Consider the following 15,085-nt stretch of genomic DNA (forward strand, 5'->3'; position numbering starts at 1 on the left):
ATGTAGCATTATATTATAAAAATTTAAAAAAATGTTAAATTTTCATTTTATTGATTAATTATTCATTTCAATAAATTATAAAAATCATACTAATAAACATCATAAGTAAAAATCATCCCAATTAGGGATGGCCATAGGTCGGGTTGGGTCGGGTTTTTGGTCCACCCAACTCGACCCGAGAATAAGGGAACCTCCACCCGAGACCCGACCTAACCAAAATAAAGTTTCACCCGACCCGACCCGAAATAATAAAAAATTATTTTTATTCAATAAAAACAGTGACTTAATTGAAAAAAATTATATATAGAGGGGTATTATTGTAATTATTCCTAAATATATAAGGTAAAATTATATATTTTTTTCGGGTCAGGTCGGGTATTTTTCATCATAAACCCGAACTCGACCCAAATATCAAACTTAAAAAAACCCGACCCGAACCCAAAATTTTTTAACAAAAATCCGACCCAAATACCAAAAGATTGATGAGAGTAATATGATCAAATTTCACATTCCCTCCTCCAAAGGATTTCAATTTCATCATGTTATGAATGAAATTTACTTTCCCTCCCTTGATGGAATTGGATTCCAATTCCCCCTTTGAAAACTTGAACCAAACATGGGAAAGTGGTGGAATTGGATTCCAATTCCCCTTAATTCCAAGAGATTTCAACGAACCAAACGCCACCTTAGTTGTATGGAATAGAGAGTACAAAAAGATTTGGATATTTAGTGTCTTGTTCCTGCCAAAATGGCCAAGATTGCTCTACACCAAGCCTATGCCTTGGCATTGTGCTTGATAATAAGCAATGTAGTTGCAACCATCGAGCATGCTCGATACAAGTACGAGTCACCATTACTTTCTCCGTACAAGTATGAGTCACCACCTCCACCTCCATATAAGTACAAGTCACCCTCACCTCCTCCGTACAAGTATGAGTCACCACCTCCAACTCCATACAAGTACAAGTCACCATCACCTCCTCCGTACAAGAATGAGTCATCACCTCCACCTCCATACAAGTACATGTCACCACCACCTCCTCCGTACAAGTATGAGTCGCCTCCTCCTCCTCCGTACAAGTACAAGTCACCCCTACCTCCTCTGTACAAGTATGAGTCACCACCTCCACCTCTATATAAATACAAGTCACCACCACCACCTCCGTACAAATATGAGTCTCCGCCTCCAGCTCCATACAAGTACAAGTCACCACCACTCCCTCCTTACAAGTATGAGTCACCACCTCCACCTCCACCTCCATACAAGTATAAATCACCACCACCACCACCTCCTTACAAGTATGAGTTTCCACCTCCACCTCCACCTCCATACAAGTACAAGTCCCCCCACCTCCCCCATATGCTTACAAGTCACCTCCACCACCCGCATATTAGAAGTAAACTCCACAAAATCCTACTTTCATTTAAAGATCTCCTCTTCCTCAGCCACATCTCCTTTATTTCCACGTCATTAAATATGTATGCCTTTGTGTCCATCATATTCGATTCTACCTCAAACCTCCAAGTATTTATGCTAAGTTGAAAGAAGCCTAAGTATTTAATTAAACAAAAGCATTTCTTTGTACATGCCTTTGGTTTCAATTATCATTTCATTTAATCATAGTTTGGTTTGTGTGCTTGATGTTGATGTAATAAGAGAAAGGGATTGTAGCTTCATCTAGTCATCAGTTTCTTGAAAGCTTTGTGATTATTCCGTTGAGTCATAGCCCCTTTTGCGAGTAATGGATTTGTTATGTTTTCAAGAATAATTAATTTGTAATTGTTTGTAATTTTCACTATTACATTAATTTAAATTAATGTAATTTGAATTCGGTTGATTAATATATCCTCTCTCTCTTTTTTTGTTTTCTTAAAAAAATATTTATATGTCCAAAAATATAAATTAGAATCTAATTCAGTTCAACTTAAACTCAAAAAATCAAATAAATTATTTTTAAAAAACCACAAAATTGGAATCAACTAACTCAATTTAATATATATATATATATATATATATATATATATATATATTGAATTGTTTGGGGTAAAAAACTTAGAAGTATCGAATAAGGACGGACACGTAATTTTATGATAAGGAAGTGAACTTCAACTTACAAAATTTAATGGGACGAAAATGCATTTCTAATAGAAAATAAATAGAAAAAAATCTAAAATATATGATAATTTTAAATTTTTAGGGGAGATCGCTTCCTCTCGAACCCTTCGATCCATTGTTCATACCAAATTCGAACAGTTACGTATATAAGGTGTGTGCAATGTCAATAAATGAAAAAAAAAATAAAAACAAATTCTTACAGTTATTTCATATTTTTTTTAAAAAAAATTATACCCCAATTTCACTGGAGATGTGTTATTTACACATTAAATGCATTAAAAAAAACAAAACATTTATAAAACCCATTCTAAGCACATTGACTTTTTGGAATCAACCCTTTGGCATAAGTTCATCAGTCATTATTAGATTGTATCATTCTTAGTTTTGTATGAAATTTAATTATTTTATTTAAAATATAAAATATAAAAGCACCATTATAATTATATTTAATTACCATTTAAAAATGTGTTTTTAAGTATTTTTAAAATAAATTGTTGTTACGTTAATTTAAAACATCTATTTAATCAAAGATTTTATAATAAATTAGATTTTATCATACTCGTAATTTATGTGAAAATATATTTTAAATAAAATATATATTTATAAAAATTTAATCAATAAATAATTATATATAAAATAGTAAATTGAGTTCAAACTATCACCTCTTATAATAAGTTTTTGCGATATCAAATCTAGATTAATTGATCAGTATATCAAATATTAATAATAAAATAAATAAATAGGATATCACTTTTTTATTTTGATTATTAGTAATAAATTGGATCTCAACTAGTGATGAACTAACTTCTATTATATGATAAATTGAAAACAAAAAGGAAATTAAAATAAAATCTCAGTCATTAGTTTACTTAAATATATAAAATTAATTTTACATGGTATAGAATTAATTTCAACCATTAATATAATGGGTAAAGTACACAAATGATATTCCAACTATAGTATATTGTTTTATCAAATCTCCCGAGTATTAAAATTTACTAAAATGGTCCCTTGACTATAGAAAGTTGTTTTGTTGAGTTTCTCTATCATTAAAAGTTACAAAATCATTAAAAGTTACAAAATGATCACTCGACTATTCATTTTATTTTATACTCATCCTTTTGCGTTAAAAAACTAATGGTCGTCTAAGCTAGACGTTAACTTACAGATTAAGATATGATAATTGTTTGAGGTTATGATATTAGATTTTATCATATCTTAGTTAGTAGGTTAACATCCATCTCATACCATCTTTAATCTTTTAATACAAAATGATTAGTTTGAAACATAAAGAATAGTCAGGTGACCATTTTAGAAGTTTTAATAGTCGAGGGACTCAACAAAGCAACTCCTTATTGTTGGAAGATTATTTTGCACACCGCCTCCCCCTCTATACGAGTCACCACCACCACCATCATACAAATACAAGTCACCATCACCTTTTCCGTACAAATACAAGTCTCCTCCTCCTCCTCCATAGAAATACAAGTCACCACCACCACCTCTGTACAAGTACGAGTCACCACCTCTACCTCCATACAAGTACGAGTCCCCACCTCCACCTCCATGCAAGTACAAGTCATCACCACCACCTCCATACAAGTATAAGTCCCCACCTCCACCTCCATACAAGTCACCACCACCACCACCTTACAAGTATGAGTCGCCACCTCCACATTCATACAAGTACAAATCAACACCACCACCTCCTTACAAGTATGAGTCTCCACCTCCACCTCCATACAAGTACAAGTCAACACCACCACCTCCTTACAAGTATGAGTCCCCACCTCCACCTCCATACAAGTACAAATCACCACCACCACATCTTTACAAGTATGAGTTCCCACCTCCACCTCCATACAAGTATAAATCAACACCACCACCTCCTTATAAGTATGAGTCCCCACATTCACCTCCAAACAAGTACAAGTCACCCCACCTCCTCCGTACAAGTATGAGTCCCCACCTCTACCTCCATTCAAGTACAAGTCACCACCACCACCACCACTTCCTTACAAGTATGAGTCACCACCTCCACCTCCTTACAAGTATGAGTCACCACCACCACCTCCGTACAAATATGAGTCTCCACCTCCACCTCCGTACAAGTACAATTTACTCCCACCTCCTTCGTACAAGTATGAGTCTCCACCTCTACCTACATACAAGTACAAGCCACCACCACCACCTCCTTACAAGTATGAGTCCCCACCTCCACCTCCATATATGTACAAATCACCACCACCACCTCCTTATAAGTATGAGTCACCACATCCACCTCTATACAAGTACAAATCACTACCACCACCTCCTTACAGGTATGAGTCACCACCACCATCTCCGTACAAATATGAGTCCCCACCTCCACCTCCATACAAGTACAAGTCACCCCTACCTCCTTCATACAAATACAAGTTACCACCTCCACCTCCACACGAGTACAAATCACCACCACCACCTCCTTACAAGTATGAGTCTCCACCTCCACCTCTATACAAGTACAAGTCTCCCCCACCTCTTCTATATGCTTACAAATCTCCCCCACCACCAACTTATTACAAATAAACTCTACAAAATCCTCATTTCATTTAAAAGATTTCATTTTCCTCAGTCTTCTCACCTTTATTTCCACCTCGTTGCATTTCTCAACCTTTGTATCCATTATATTGAATTCCACTTTAAACCTCCAAACCTTCTTCCCCATTATATCCATTTCGTCCAAGTCGGTATTACTACCAAGTCTTCATCTCCTCTTTCTTCATGTCATCCATTCCTTAGCACTAAAATCCACTCATATCCATCTATGTTTGTGCTAAGTTGAAAGAATCCTAATTATTTAATAAAACAAAAACATTTCTTTGAGCATGCCTTATGGTTTCAATTATCATTCCATTTAATCATAGATTGATTTGTGTGCTCAATGTTAATGTGACAAGTGAAAGGAATTGCAGCTACAAGAAGACAATTTTGATTCCATGCAAGCTTTGTGGTTATTCCTTTTAGCCTCATTTCTTTTTACACTTGTAATTGATTTGCTATGTTTTCAAGAATATTTAATTTGTAATTGATTGTGATGTTCAATAAATTTAAATTAATTACGATTATATGTAATCATATACCAGTATGCAAACTAATATAGTTTGAATCCTCTTGATTATGATATTATCTCTCCCATTTGTTTTCTTAAAAGAAGCATTTATGTTAAAAAATATAAACTATTTGGTGTTAAAAAATGTACACTAATTACCAATCTGAAAAGGGTAATTGCAAAATTGGAAAATGTCAATAATTTAATCAATTGGTAAACTAGTAGAGTCCGAATTGTAGTAACCAAGATCAAATCCTGAAAACATAAAATACCAAAAAGGGAACTAAAAACCAGAAAGTGTTTCTCAAGCAAAGAGGTAAAAGACAACCCCAGTAACATACTAAGGTACATAGCATAAGATCTACTTCAAAAGATTAGGGCAATAAAACTACCGACTTTGAATCAGTATTTGATAGGAGCAATGACTTGCAACTGGGCACCAAGCTTCTCCTCTGCAACCTTCTCGGCCTTAACCCTAAGTTTCGTAAGTTGCTTCCTTCTCTCGTATGCGACTTGAGCTCTTTCCTTCCTCTTCTTCTCGAGCTCCTGGTGGGAAGAACCGGGCAGAGCCATAAGTTAAAAGATGATATAAAGTCGGATGCCCAAAACCATAAGATTAATTCATCCAAGCAAATAATATTCACAGAAATCACATTCGCATCAATTGGACATCTTATACCGAAGTCCGACCAACAAGGCAACATCAATAATCAATGAATAACGCATAAGGAAAACACATAAGAACAACAATAACAAATAGATAAACACAAACAATTACTTGCATGCAGGTATTTAAATATACATAATTCGGAAGAGTTGTAAAAAAGTATTGAAAGACGAGTTGTATTTGAAAATTTGAACAGGATAATCAATCTTCACCTTGATAGTGTCATAGTGGTTCCATCCGACCTCAGATGACAGTTTGCCCAACAAGCAGTACTTGTGTCCTTTCTGAAGCCTCAAAACCCTAATTCAAAAACCAAAAGAGCAACAAAAACATAAAATATAACTAGTCATTGAAGCAATCAAATCCAAAACCAAGCAAAAGAAGCCGACAAATATTTCGAAACTCACTTGAGAGCATCAGGAATAACCATCCTCTTAATCTTATCGTAAGGAGCTGGAACCCCCTCATACACCTTCAATCGAGCAAGAGCTGCTGCTCCACGCTTGGTCTTGTGAGGAATCATCCTAAAAATCAAAACAGATATCAATAATAGTAAGGAACATTAAAGTATACTATAATTCAAATCAAAACAGAGCTCATATTTCACATACAATGAAGCAAAATACCCTTCTTCTCAAGCATAAGATTCATAGATCTTGACAGCTTAAATTATTCACCAAATCCAGCAACTATAACCTTAAGCAAACTCATAACATCTTTTCGTTTCTTTCCTATATTTCCCCAAGAATCAAACAACAATGAGGAAACAGAAAATTCATCCAAGACATTAAAGTGAACTAAATCCAATAACCAAAGACAGAACAATCCAAAAGTTAACACTAAACTCTACACAAAACCCAAGAATTATATAATGAAAGAAAATACACTTGTTCTGTAGCGTAAGATTCACAGATTCGTAGATCTTTAGAGCTTATAGTATTCACTAATTTTAGCAATAATAACCTCAAGCAAACCCAAAATAACCTTTTCCATTTCTTTCCTATATTTTTCCCAAGAACCAAACAACAATGAGGAAACAGAAAATCCATCCAAAATTTTACAGTGAACTAAATCCAATAACCAAATATTAGAACTAATCCAAAAATCTCCTTTCACTCGAAAAATTGAGGAGAAACAAGAGATTCAAAGCCCATCAAAGAAAAGAGAAATTACCCACGAATGGTACGCCAGAGGATCTTAGAAGGAGCACGGAAATGGATGGGACCATGAGAGGGTTTAGTGTTCATGCGCTTCCTCAAGAACCTCATGTACTTCATCTTCTGCCTGACCAGACCACCAGACAAGCAAATCTCTTCGCATCTAACGACGACCACTTTCTGGCCGTTCAACAACTCCTTGGCCAAAATGGAAGCCAGCCTTCCCAGCATGTGGTGCCTTGCATCCACCACCACCCTCTTGGCGCAGATCCCTGACCCGGAAACCATATTCTCTTCTCGTGTTTTGCCTCCTTTGCTTTGATCAGCTTAGGCCGCGTGCTGGTGCTTTGCTGCCACTGCGATTGCAGCAACAATATATTGATTCCTTAATAGGGTTTTTAGGGTTCGGCTTGATGAAATTGGGTTTTGATAAATAGTATATATTTTCTCATGGCCCAATTACTCTATGGCAGACCAATAAATTTCTCTTTTTTCTTCTTCTTCATTTTATTTAAATATATGAAACAAGCTACTTAAAGGTTCAATTTAATATTTTTAAATAAATTAATTGATTATAATAAAGAAAACGAATCTATAAATTTGAATAGATAAAATCAGTTTAATCGAATTGATTTAGTTTCATAATGCTTACAAAAATAGATGTCTAAACTATATTTAAAATTAACTTTTTGATGTTTAAAGAATTTTTTTTTGTTAAAAGTAAGTGTCTAAAGTTTTTTCCGTTATACTTTTAGGTGTTTACTGTTAAAAAACCATTGACACGTGTAACGTTTATAATTTTATTAAAAAAATTAAAAAATCTGAGCATGACACGAGAGCGAATATATTGAAAAACTTACAACGCTCTATTGACGTAAAGAAAGTGAAGGCAACTAGTCAACCTACTCGTCATCAAAATTATACTGAATCTCAAGACTACCAACACAACACGCCATGGCATATTGCTAACAAGGGAGCCTCATCTTCATCAAACACTAGTTCTTTGGAGGTTACGATTCAAGATTTCATATCTACCACAAAAACAATGCTGCAAGACCACTCTACTTCAATTAAAAATCAAGGAGCTTTGCTTCATAGTCAAGGCGCCTTACTTCAAAGCCATAGCTCGTCTCTGAGAGCTTTGGAAGGTCAAGTTGGTCAGATGGTCGCGGCATTGTAAGAAAGTCAGCAAGGACGAATATCGAGTAACATTGAAGTCACTAAATCTCACAAATAAGAACAATGCAATGTATTGACTCTTAGGAGTGGAACTAAGATTAATTAACAATTTAAGTTTGGGGGAAAGCAACATGATGATTTTACCTCCATTTCTGAACAAGCTGAACCTTAATTACATGATATAATTACCGAGAAGGACAAAGATGAGGGTTCTACTAGTGAACTTGCTGAAGCACTAAATTCCAATGTCAAGGCAAAAGCAATTTCTACTCCTGCAGTTGAGGAAGTTAGACACTCACCGCCCTTCCCGCAAAGATTGAAGAACCACAATGAAGTTCAATTCAAAAAGTTTGTGAAACCACTAAATCAAACGTTAGCACTAAATGGGAATAATAAATTTAAAGGAAAATTTTGAAACCCTTAACCATGTCGAGGTAGAATCACTACCTTAGAAATGAATTTGCCTCAATGTGTGTAATAGCTTCAATAGGCGGATCGTCCCCCGAGATTAACACGGTCGTTCCAAATTCCGTACACCCGAAACAAGCGTGGATTGTCGGTGGTATTACTCCTTAGATCACCGGAAATCTCTTAGTGATTATGAGAGTTTTTGAGAGAATTGTTTGAGGGTGAATTGGGTAAGTTGAGAAACTGGAATAACCTCTCTATTTATAGGTTTCATGTTAGGGGCAAAATAGTCCGACGTGCATAAGATTTATTTATGATTTAATTGTTGTATTTAAACTCTGTTGTAACAACTGAATTAAACAAATGAATATGGCCTCAAAATAATCCAAATTTGTAGTTTAATTTCAGTCGCTTGTAACTCTTGATATTATTATTAGAACTCATGTTACTAGCGTAATAATCAGTTGTTAATTCCCTTTGAACAGAGATGTAAAACAGTCCATATACATCCATCGTTACACATGTTTAAATTCTAGAAATTGGATTAAAATATTAGACTGAAAATTCTTTCACAATTTTATTTGTTCTTTCAGAGAAAAATTCCTTACGAATTTTCTCTAAAAAAATATAATCCGCGTGGATGTGTCGAATGTGAGATTGAATTTAGTACATTTATTTCTCTAAACCTTAAATATCCAATCCCAAAATATTTCCACTCAGTGTGGGATTGAGCATTACCAACGGCAGTTGGTCATACTAATGACTTGATGAAACTATATTATTTCCGATCAGTCCAAAGCGGTAAGGATTATAAGGAAAAGGGAAGATAGTAGAAAAGGGAACATGAAGGTTGGATCATTACAAATATAGACAAACAAGGGGAGGAAAATACAAAGAAATTCTGTACCAGATCAACTGACCTAATTGACTGACCCTAAAGTATCTAAACTCTAACCTACACCTTCATCCCCTTCCCTTCATGGTAAATCTGTTAGACAAAGGACTTTCGATTCGTATTCGTTTTTTTCGGTGTGTGTAACTCATTACCCTTGCTATTTTACAAATCGTTAGTCGACACATTATTTAACAGTCCTACTTCTTTCTTTACAAGTAAAAATAAAGGTGATGGAAAAGAGAACTAAACACCATCACCCTCACGAGTCACAACTGAGGTATAGGGAGGAAATATGATTCTAGGGGTCCACTTTCTCCCATTGATACCGTCCCGGAAGTGGCTTATCCTTCGCAGGATCGAAGTTGTACCTGCAAATAAGCCGGCATCTTTTATCAGATCATGACCACAATATACTGAAGTTTCAACTGAAAGTTCAAACAATCATATAAGACAGAAACGGGGTTGAAACAAATATAGTATACTTCTCAACGAATTGCCTTCGCTGGTCTACTTCTGCAAGAGCAAAGAACTCATCCATTTCATGCGATGTTGGGATGTTTCGCCGCATTGAATTGAGTAATCTCCGGTTAGTATCTGCTGAGTCGGCAGGCCTAGTAGTAGAACACGGGGTTCTTACACTCTCTGGGTCCCTTATCAAGCTACAAGGAGTCGATTCCCTAGTGCCCCTGCACCAGAAACATTAGCTATTAGCTAATGTAAAATAAAATCTACAGCTAAACACTCGATTCTCAGAAGCCAGTAAAAAGGTATTAACTATTCATTTTTTTCAGTTTTATATCTCCCAGAACCACCCTACAGAGAAAAATGAACAACATTTCAAAGGGAACCAGACCATAATAATAATTCGAAGAATCGAGCAGAAAATGTCCATGAATAAAGTTTCCTCAGTGTATGATAAAACGAAGACACCCAGTACATCAACATTTAAGAAAGACGAGTCTGCAATTCAGAAGGAAATAAACCAAAGATTTTCTCCGTTTCCATTGTGTTTCAGATCCTCTTTCCACGTTAACATCCTTCAATCACTAGTACTTTAGCAGAAAAGGCATTAAAACACATTGGAGTTCATTCAATATGCACATTAAAATCACAAAAAACTGTTATACAAGTGTTTCTGCAAGGACAAATTGTACTGACAGGGTCATAGTCATTAGAATCTCCAAAAATCATAGACATTCATTAGCTAAACCCTCGTCAGACTATCCTATGCTCAAAGCACGGAAATACAAAGCAACTTCGAAATCAATACATACATAAATAAATAAACCCAAGTTGTTAAAAGCATAATATATGAAGGAAAATGGGGCAAAATCAATTATATTAACAGAAGAAAATAAGTTATGAATGACAATGGAATGTTGGTAATGAGAGTTTTATTTCAAAAAATGAAATAAATAAAATAAATTAAGAGGGAAAAAAACCCCAAACCTCTCTTTCGCTTCAATATCCAAAATATTTTCTCCGAAAGAAGCTTCAACACTAATATTATTGCAGTTAATAATATTATCCTTTCCGTTATCTCCTTGCTCAACGTCTTCTCTTCCACTGTCACCACTCTTTTTCTTTTCCACTACCGAGTTTGACCCGCAACTCACCCGGGTCATAGAATCCGAATTAGGGCTAAGATTTTGCTCACAGTTATCCTTCTTCCTCTCCTGTTGCTGTTGCTGCCTATTCGAATCATGGTGGTGCACCACAACGGGAAGCTTCTCTAGCCGTCGGCTTCGCAGCTGGAGATACGAGCCGGCTCCATTAGCCGGAGAAGTGGGGGATTTCTTTTGGCGTTGAAGGGCGAGTGTTTTGGATCGGGTCCGAACGCCGAGGGAAGTCTGGGAGAGTTCCATGACGGCAACTTCGCCGGCCGTTTTGCGCTTCTTAATGAATTTCCCCATTTGAGGATTTTGAAAGAAAAAAACTGAGGGCTTTTTGTTGTTGGAAGAAACAGGATTTGATTTTGAAGCTTTAACCTCTCATGTGAACAAAGAAAGGCGAAAATGTGGGAATGATGCGAGATTTTCAGGTGGATACTGCGAGTATTTACCGCTTCGTTGCGCTCTTCATTTTCCTTTATCATGTACATCTCGTGATATTTTAACTACAATTTAACCATTTGAATCCCAATATTTAATTAAAATAAATTATATATAAAAATTTTGTTTTAAATAAAATAAATTCATTTTAATACCAATTTTATAATGTTATACCATGTATTTGTATTTTTTATATTATTATACATCATCATCAATAATCTTATATATATATATATATTGAGCGCTCAATGTCAAATAATTAAGAATATTTTTTCCTTCCAAGCAACCGATACAAGTGGTAGAAACCAGATAGAGGATACTGCAAGGTTAATACTGACGGGACCAAGAGACAGAACACGGGAGAAACTTTATGCGGGGGAATTGCAAGAGATTACAATGGAAATTGGCTTTGGGGTTTTGGAAGGAAAATCGGGACTTGTTCCATCTTGGAAGTAGAACTTTGGGGCATCATGAGGGATTAAAGGTTGCTTGGATGAAGGGAGAAAGAAAAGTAATTTTAGAATCTGACAACAGGGAAGCCATCAACCTCATCAAGAACAAATCGATTGAACATAGGAAATTTACTATCTTGTAGCATGTTGAGAAATTATTAAAGAATAATTGGATGGTTGAACTAAAGCACATACCTAGAGAGGCCAATCGAACAGCGGATATAATCGCCAAGCAAATATGGAGATATCAGGGAGACATAATCTTGCTACAGAATCCCCCCAAGGAAGCTGAGAAGTTTCTAGTTGTTGATAAAACGGGCAGCTGAGCAACCCTTTGTACCTCTTTTAACCAAAAAATTATTTTACTATTCTTAAAATTTTATAAAATTGTCTTCGTTTCCCACCTACTATAAAATCTTGGTCCATCTCAACATATAGATATATAGTGGAAGAATACACCTACACTATACAAAATTAATAAGTTTTACGCTAAATTATAACCATTGGATTTATATAAATTGTTGAGTTAATCGATCGATGGATTTGGCCAAGAGGGGGTGAATTGGCAATAAAAATTTTGGTGGAAGCTTTTGCAGAAAATTGAAAATATTTGCACAACGATTTAGAGTGGTTCGACTTTCTCAACCAAAGTCTACGTCCACTACCTTAGCTATCCACACTAAGGATTTTCCAACAAATTCACTAATTTGTTCTTTCTTTTGAGATCAAAGAGTAACCTTACAACTCCCTCAAGAATTATACACCAAATTCTTGAGCACACTCTTTTTCAAAGAGAAATACACAAATTTGCAAACTTACAAGGAAAACCTCACAAGGTAGATTGTTTGCACAATTCTAGAACAAAGAAAGAACACTCAAGGATAAATACAATAGAGCACAAATGGTGTTCTTGAAATCACAATCAATATTGAATGAAAAATAGGCTTGAAGTGCTCAAACAATGAGTTTGATGCTTTCTCTTTGATTCTCTCTTAATTCTTGATAATTATTGTTTATTGTTTTTGATCATTGGCTTCTAAGCTTGTTTAAATACATGTTTAATCACTTCTGAATGTTGGGGATCATTAATGAAGTTATTGGAGTTGTTTAAGTATGAAAACAATTAATATTTCTGCTTGGAGTGTGGGGGGAATCGGTACCCCCTCATAGGGAATCGATTCCCTAAGTGTAAAATTCAAATATTTCAACCGTTTAACAGGGGGGAATCGATACCCTTTAGGGGAATCGGTTCCCTCCGAGCATTCTGTTTTTCTCGGAGCCAAATCATTCAGGGGGGAATCGGTTCCCTCTGAGCAATCTGGAATTTTTGGCTTTGAAATGGTTCAAAATATTTTGTAAAATTGTTTTGAAATTATTTTAAGATTAAAACTTAATTTTACACTTGAGTAAGGATTAAAAATGACATTTGAAAGATTTGGAGTAATATTTTGATATTCTAATAATTATATCGAATATACTTAGAAAATCCTTTTGGAAAATCTTAAAATTCATTTATCTTAATTTGTTATATCGAAATATCAAAATGTTTTCAACAATCTCCCCCTTTTTGATATAACAAAACATTTTAGTAATTTTAAAATTTTGAAATCAAGTTTTGAAATTACTCCCCCTTACTCTAACACTTCTCTCCTTTAAAACACTTTAATATTTCTCCCCCTTTTTGTTAAATCAAAAAGACTTTTAAAACAAGGTTTTGAAATCATTTAGCCAGTTGATGATAAATATATATAGCTTAAGCTGCTAAGATCACAATCAAGAGAAAGATTAGCCATTAGTTCTATAATTCAATATTCATAAACAATGTGAAATGACAAAAATTGGTCATAATGCAACTAATATGTAAATGATACAAAAATAATCATTAAGCTCAAAATGAAAGTGAAAATCAAACCAAATATATAAGCATGTAAGTTCAAATATCCAATTATCCAACAAATTCAAACACCCAAAATAAAACAACCCATAAACATCAAAATGTTTCACAATTAAAAGTTCTGAGTTCGAGACGATAAATCCATTGACCCAAAGACCGAGTTTGATAAACAAATTACTAAGGAGACAACCATAAAACAAGGTTTCTACATTCTTGGAATGAACAATGTTTATGGAAACTCACTAAAGATAATCTGTGGCAGATTAATCTTCTTTTTATGTTGGATACAATATATCCACCATATATCTATGTTCCTAAGGGAGGAGTACCTACCTCCAGATGGTCTAAACCACCAAGAGATCAAATAATGAAGGAATATATCACGATGAGTTCTTAGGGTACTCTCACTATCCTTAGACTTATAGGATGAATCCACAGTCTCTTTTTCATTAAACCTGAGTTATCTAGTCCAAAATGGGTAGTGATTGTGCCAGAGTCAATAAAAATGAATTGTCCTAAAAGATAGGATCGAATTCCTATAATTTCATATCGGTGCTCGTTTTGGACACATACCACATTGGAATAGAAAAATGCGGACTAATTGATGATAAACCAAAGGTTTGAGTTTAAAGAGTTTATAAAACTTCTAGGATTTAAGAGTAGGAAGATATTGGAAGTCCATATCTTCTATAGCTTGAATCGAAGGGATACGTTCTTCCCGGATTTTATATGACTCAAAACAAGTATGGTACCTATGATATAGATCTTGTCTACGACCAGGTACGTGAAACAAGAGTTCAGAATGGTCATATTTGGGTTATTTGGATTGGGTGGAGGAATAAGAGGTCGGTTTTGACTTGAGCGACTAGACAATGTCCTAGGTCGTTTAGGATTTGACATGGTTTAAGAATCGAAATAGAATATGTAACCTACAAATTTAAACACATGTATGCAATATAATCAAACCCAAAACTCAAATGATTACTCAATATTTCAAGGTTCTCTAAACCGAATCCTAAAGGGCAATGTTTTGAAAAACTATTTGGAAAATAATGTTTGAAAATCATAATACGCATAGTTTTTATGAAAACAATATAATTGAATCAAAAACAACAATTCTCGATTTTTTTATTTCGAAATTAAAAGATAATTTTGAAAATTTGAGTGTTTTTGAC

The 15,085-nt window shown here is 34.7% G+C and overlaps 3 protein-coding genes across 4 annotated transcripts; 1 reads left to right on the top strand and 2 right to left on the bottom strand.

The window, feature by feature from the left end:
- The first annotated feature begins 748 nt into the window (after window positions 1-748).
- On the top strand, window positions 749-4,684 carry LOC120135140 (extensin-like). Its single transcript, XM_039151479.1, has 4 exons — window positions 749-930; window positions 4,138-4,197; window positions 4,288-4,407; window positions 4,438-4,684. The coding sequence occupies exons 1-4, from the start codon at window positions 749-751 to the stop codon at window positions 4,682-4,684; spliced, it is 609 nt and encodes a 202-aa protein (XP_039007410.1).
- A 762-nt stretch (window positions 4,685-5,446) lies between these two features.
- Window positions 5,447-8,517, bottom strand: LOC120135085 (60S ribosomal protein L13a-4). 2 transcript variants are annotated; one of them, XM_039151442.1, is made up of 5 exons: window positions 8,510-8,517; window positions 7,048-7,339; window positions 6,282-6,398; window positions 6,087-6,174; window positions 5,447-5,753 (listed from the first exon to the last, which is right to left on the bottom strand). In XM_039151442.1, the coding sequence occupies exons 2-5, from the start codon at window positions 7,317-7,319 to the stop codon at window positions 5,610-5,612; spliced, it is 621 nt and encodes a 206-aa protein (XP_039007373.1). In that variant the 5' UTR covers window positions 7,320-7,339; window positions 8,510-8,517; the 3' UTR covers window positions 5,447-5,609. The 2 variants fall into 2 exon arrangements, with proteins under 2 accessions (XP_039007373.1, XP_039007372.1); XM_039151441.1 differs by lacking the exon at window positions 8,510-8,517 and having other exon boundaries at window positions 7,048-7,379.
- Window positions 8,518-9,639: 1,122 nt separating this feature from the next.
- LOC120134990 (cyclin-dependent kinase inhibitor 5-like) lies at window positions 9,640-11,507 on the bottom strand. Its single transcript, XM_039151360.1, has 3 exons — window positions 10,963-11,507; window positions 9,996-10,199; window positions 9,640-9,881 (listed from the first exon to the last, which is right to left on the bottom strand). Exons 1-3 carry the CDS (start codon window positions 11,424-11,426, stop codon window positions 9,812-9,814), a joined length of 738 nt encoding a protein of 245 aa, XP_039007291.1. The 5' UTR covers window positions 11,427-11,507; the 3' UTR covers window positions 9,640-9,811.
- Window positions 11,508-15,085: the final 3,578 nt, after the last annotated feature.

This window comes from Hibiscus syriacus, unplaced genomic scaffold, assembly GCF_006381635.1.
Source record: "Hibiscus syriacus cultivar Baekdansim isolate YM2019G1 unplaced genomic scaffold, ASM638163v2 tig00110602_pilon, whole genome shotgun sequence".
Classification (NCBI taxonomy): domain Eukaryota; kingdom Viridiplantae; phylum Streptophyta; class Magnoliopsida; order Malvales; family Malvaceae; genus Hibiscus; species Hibiscus syriacus.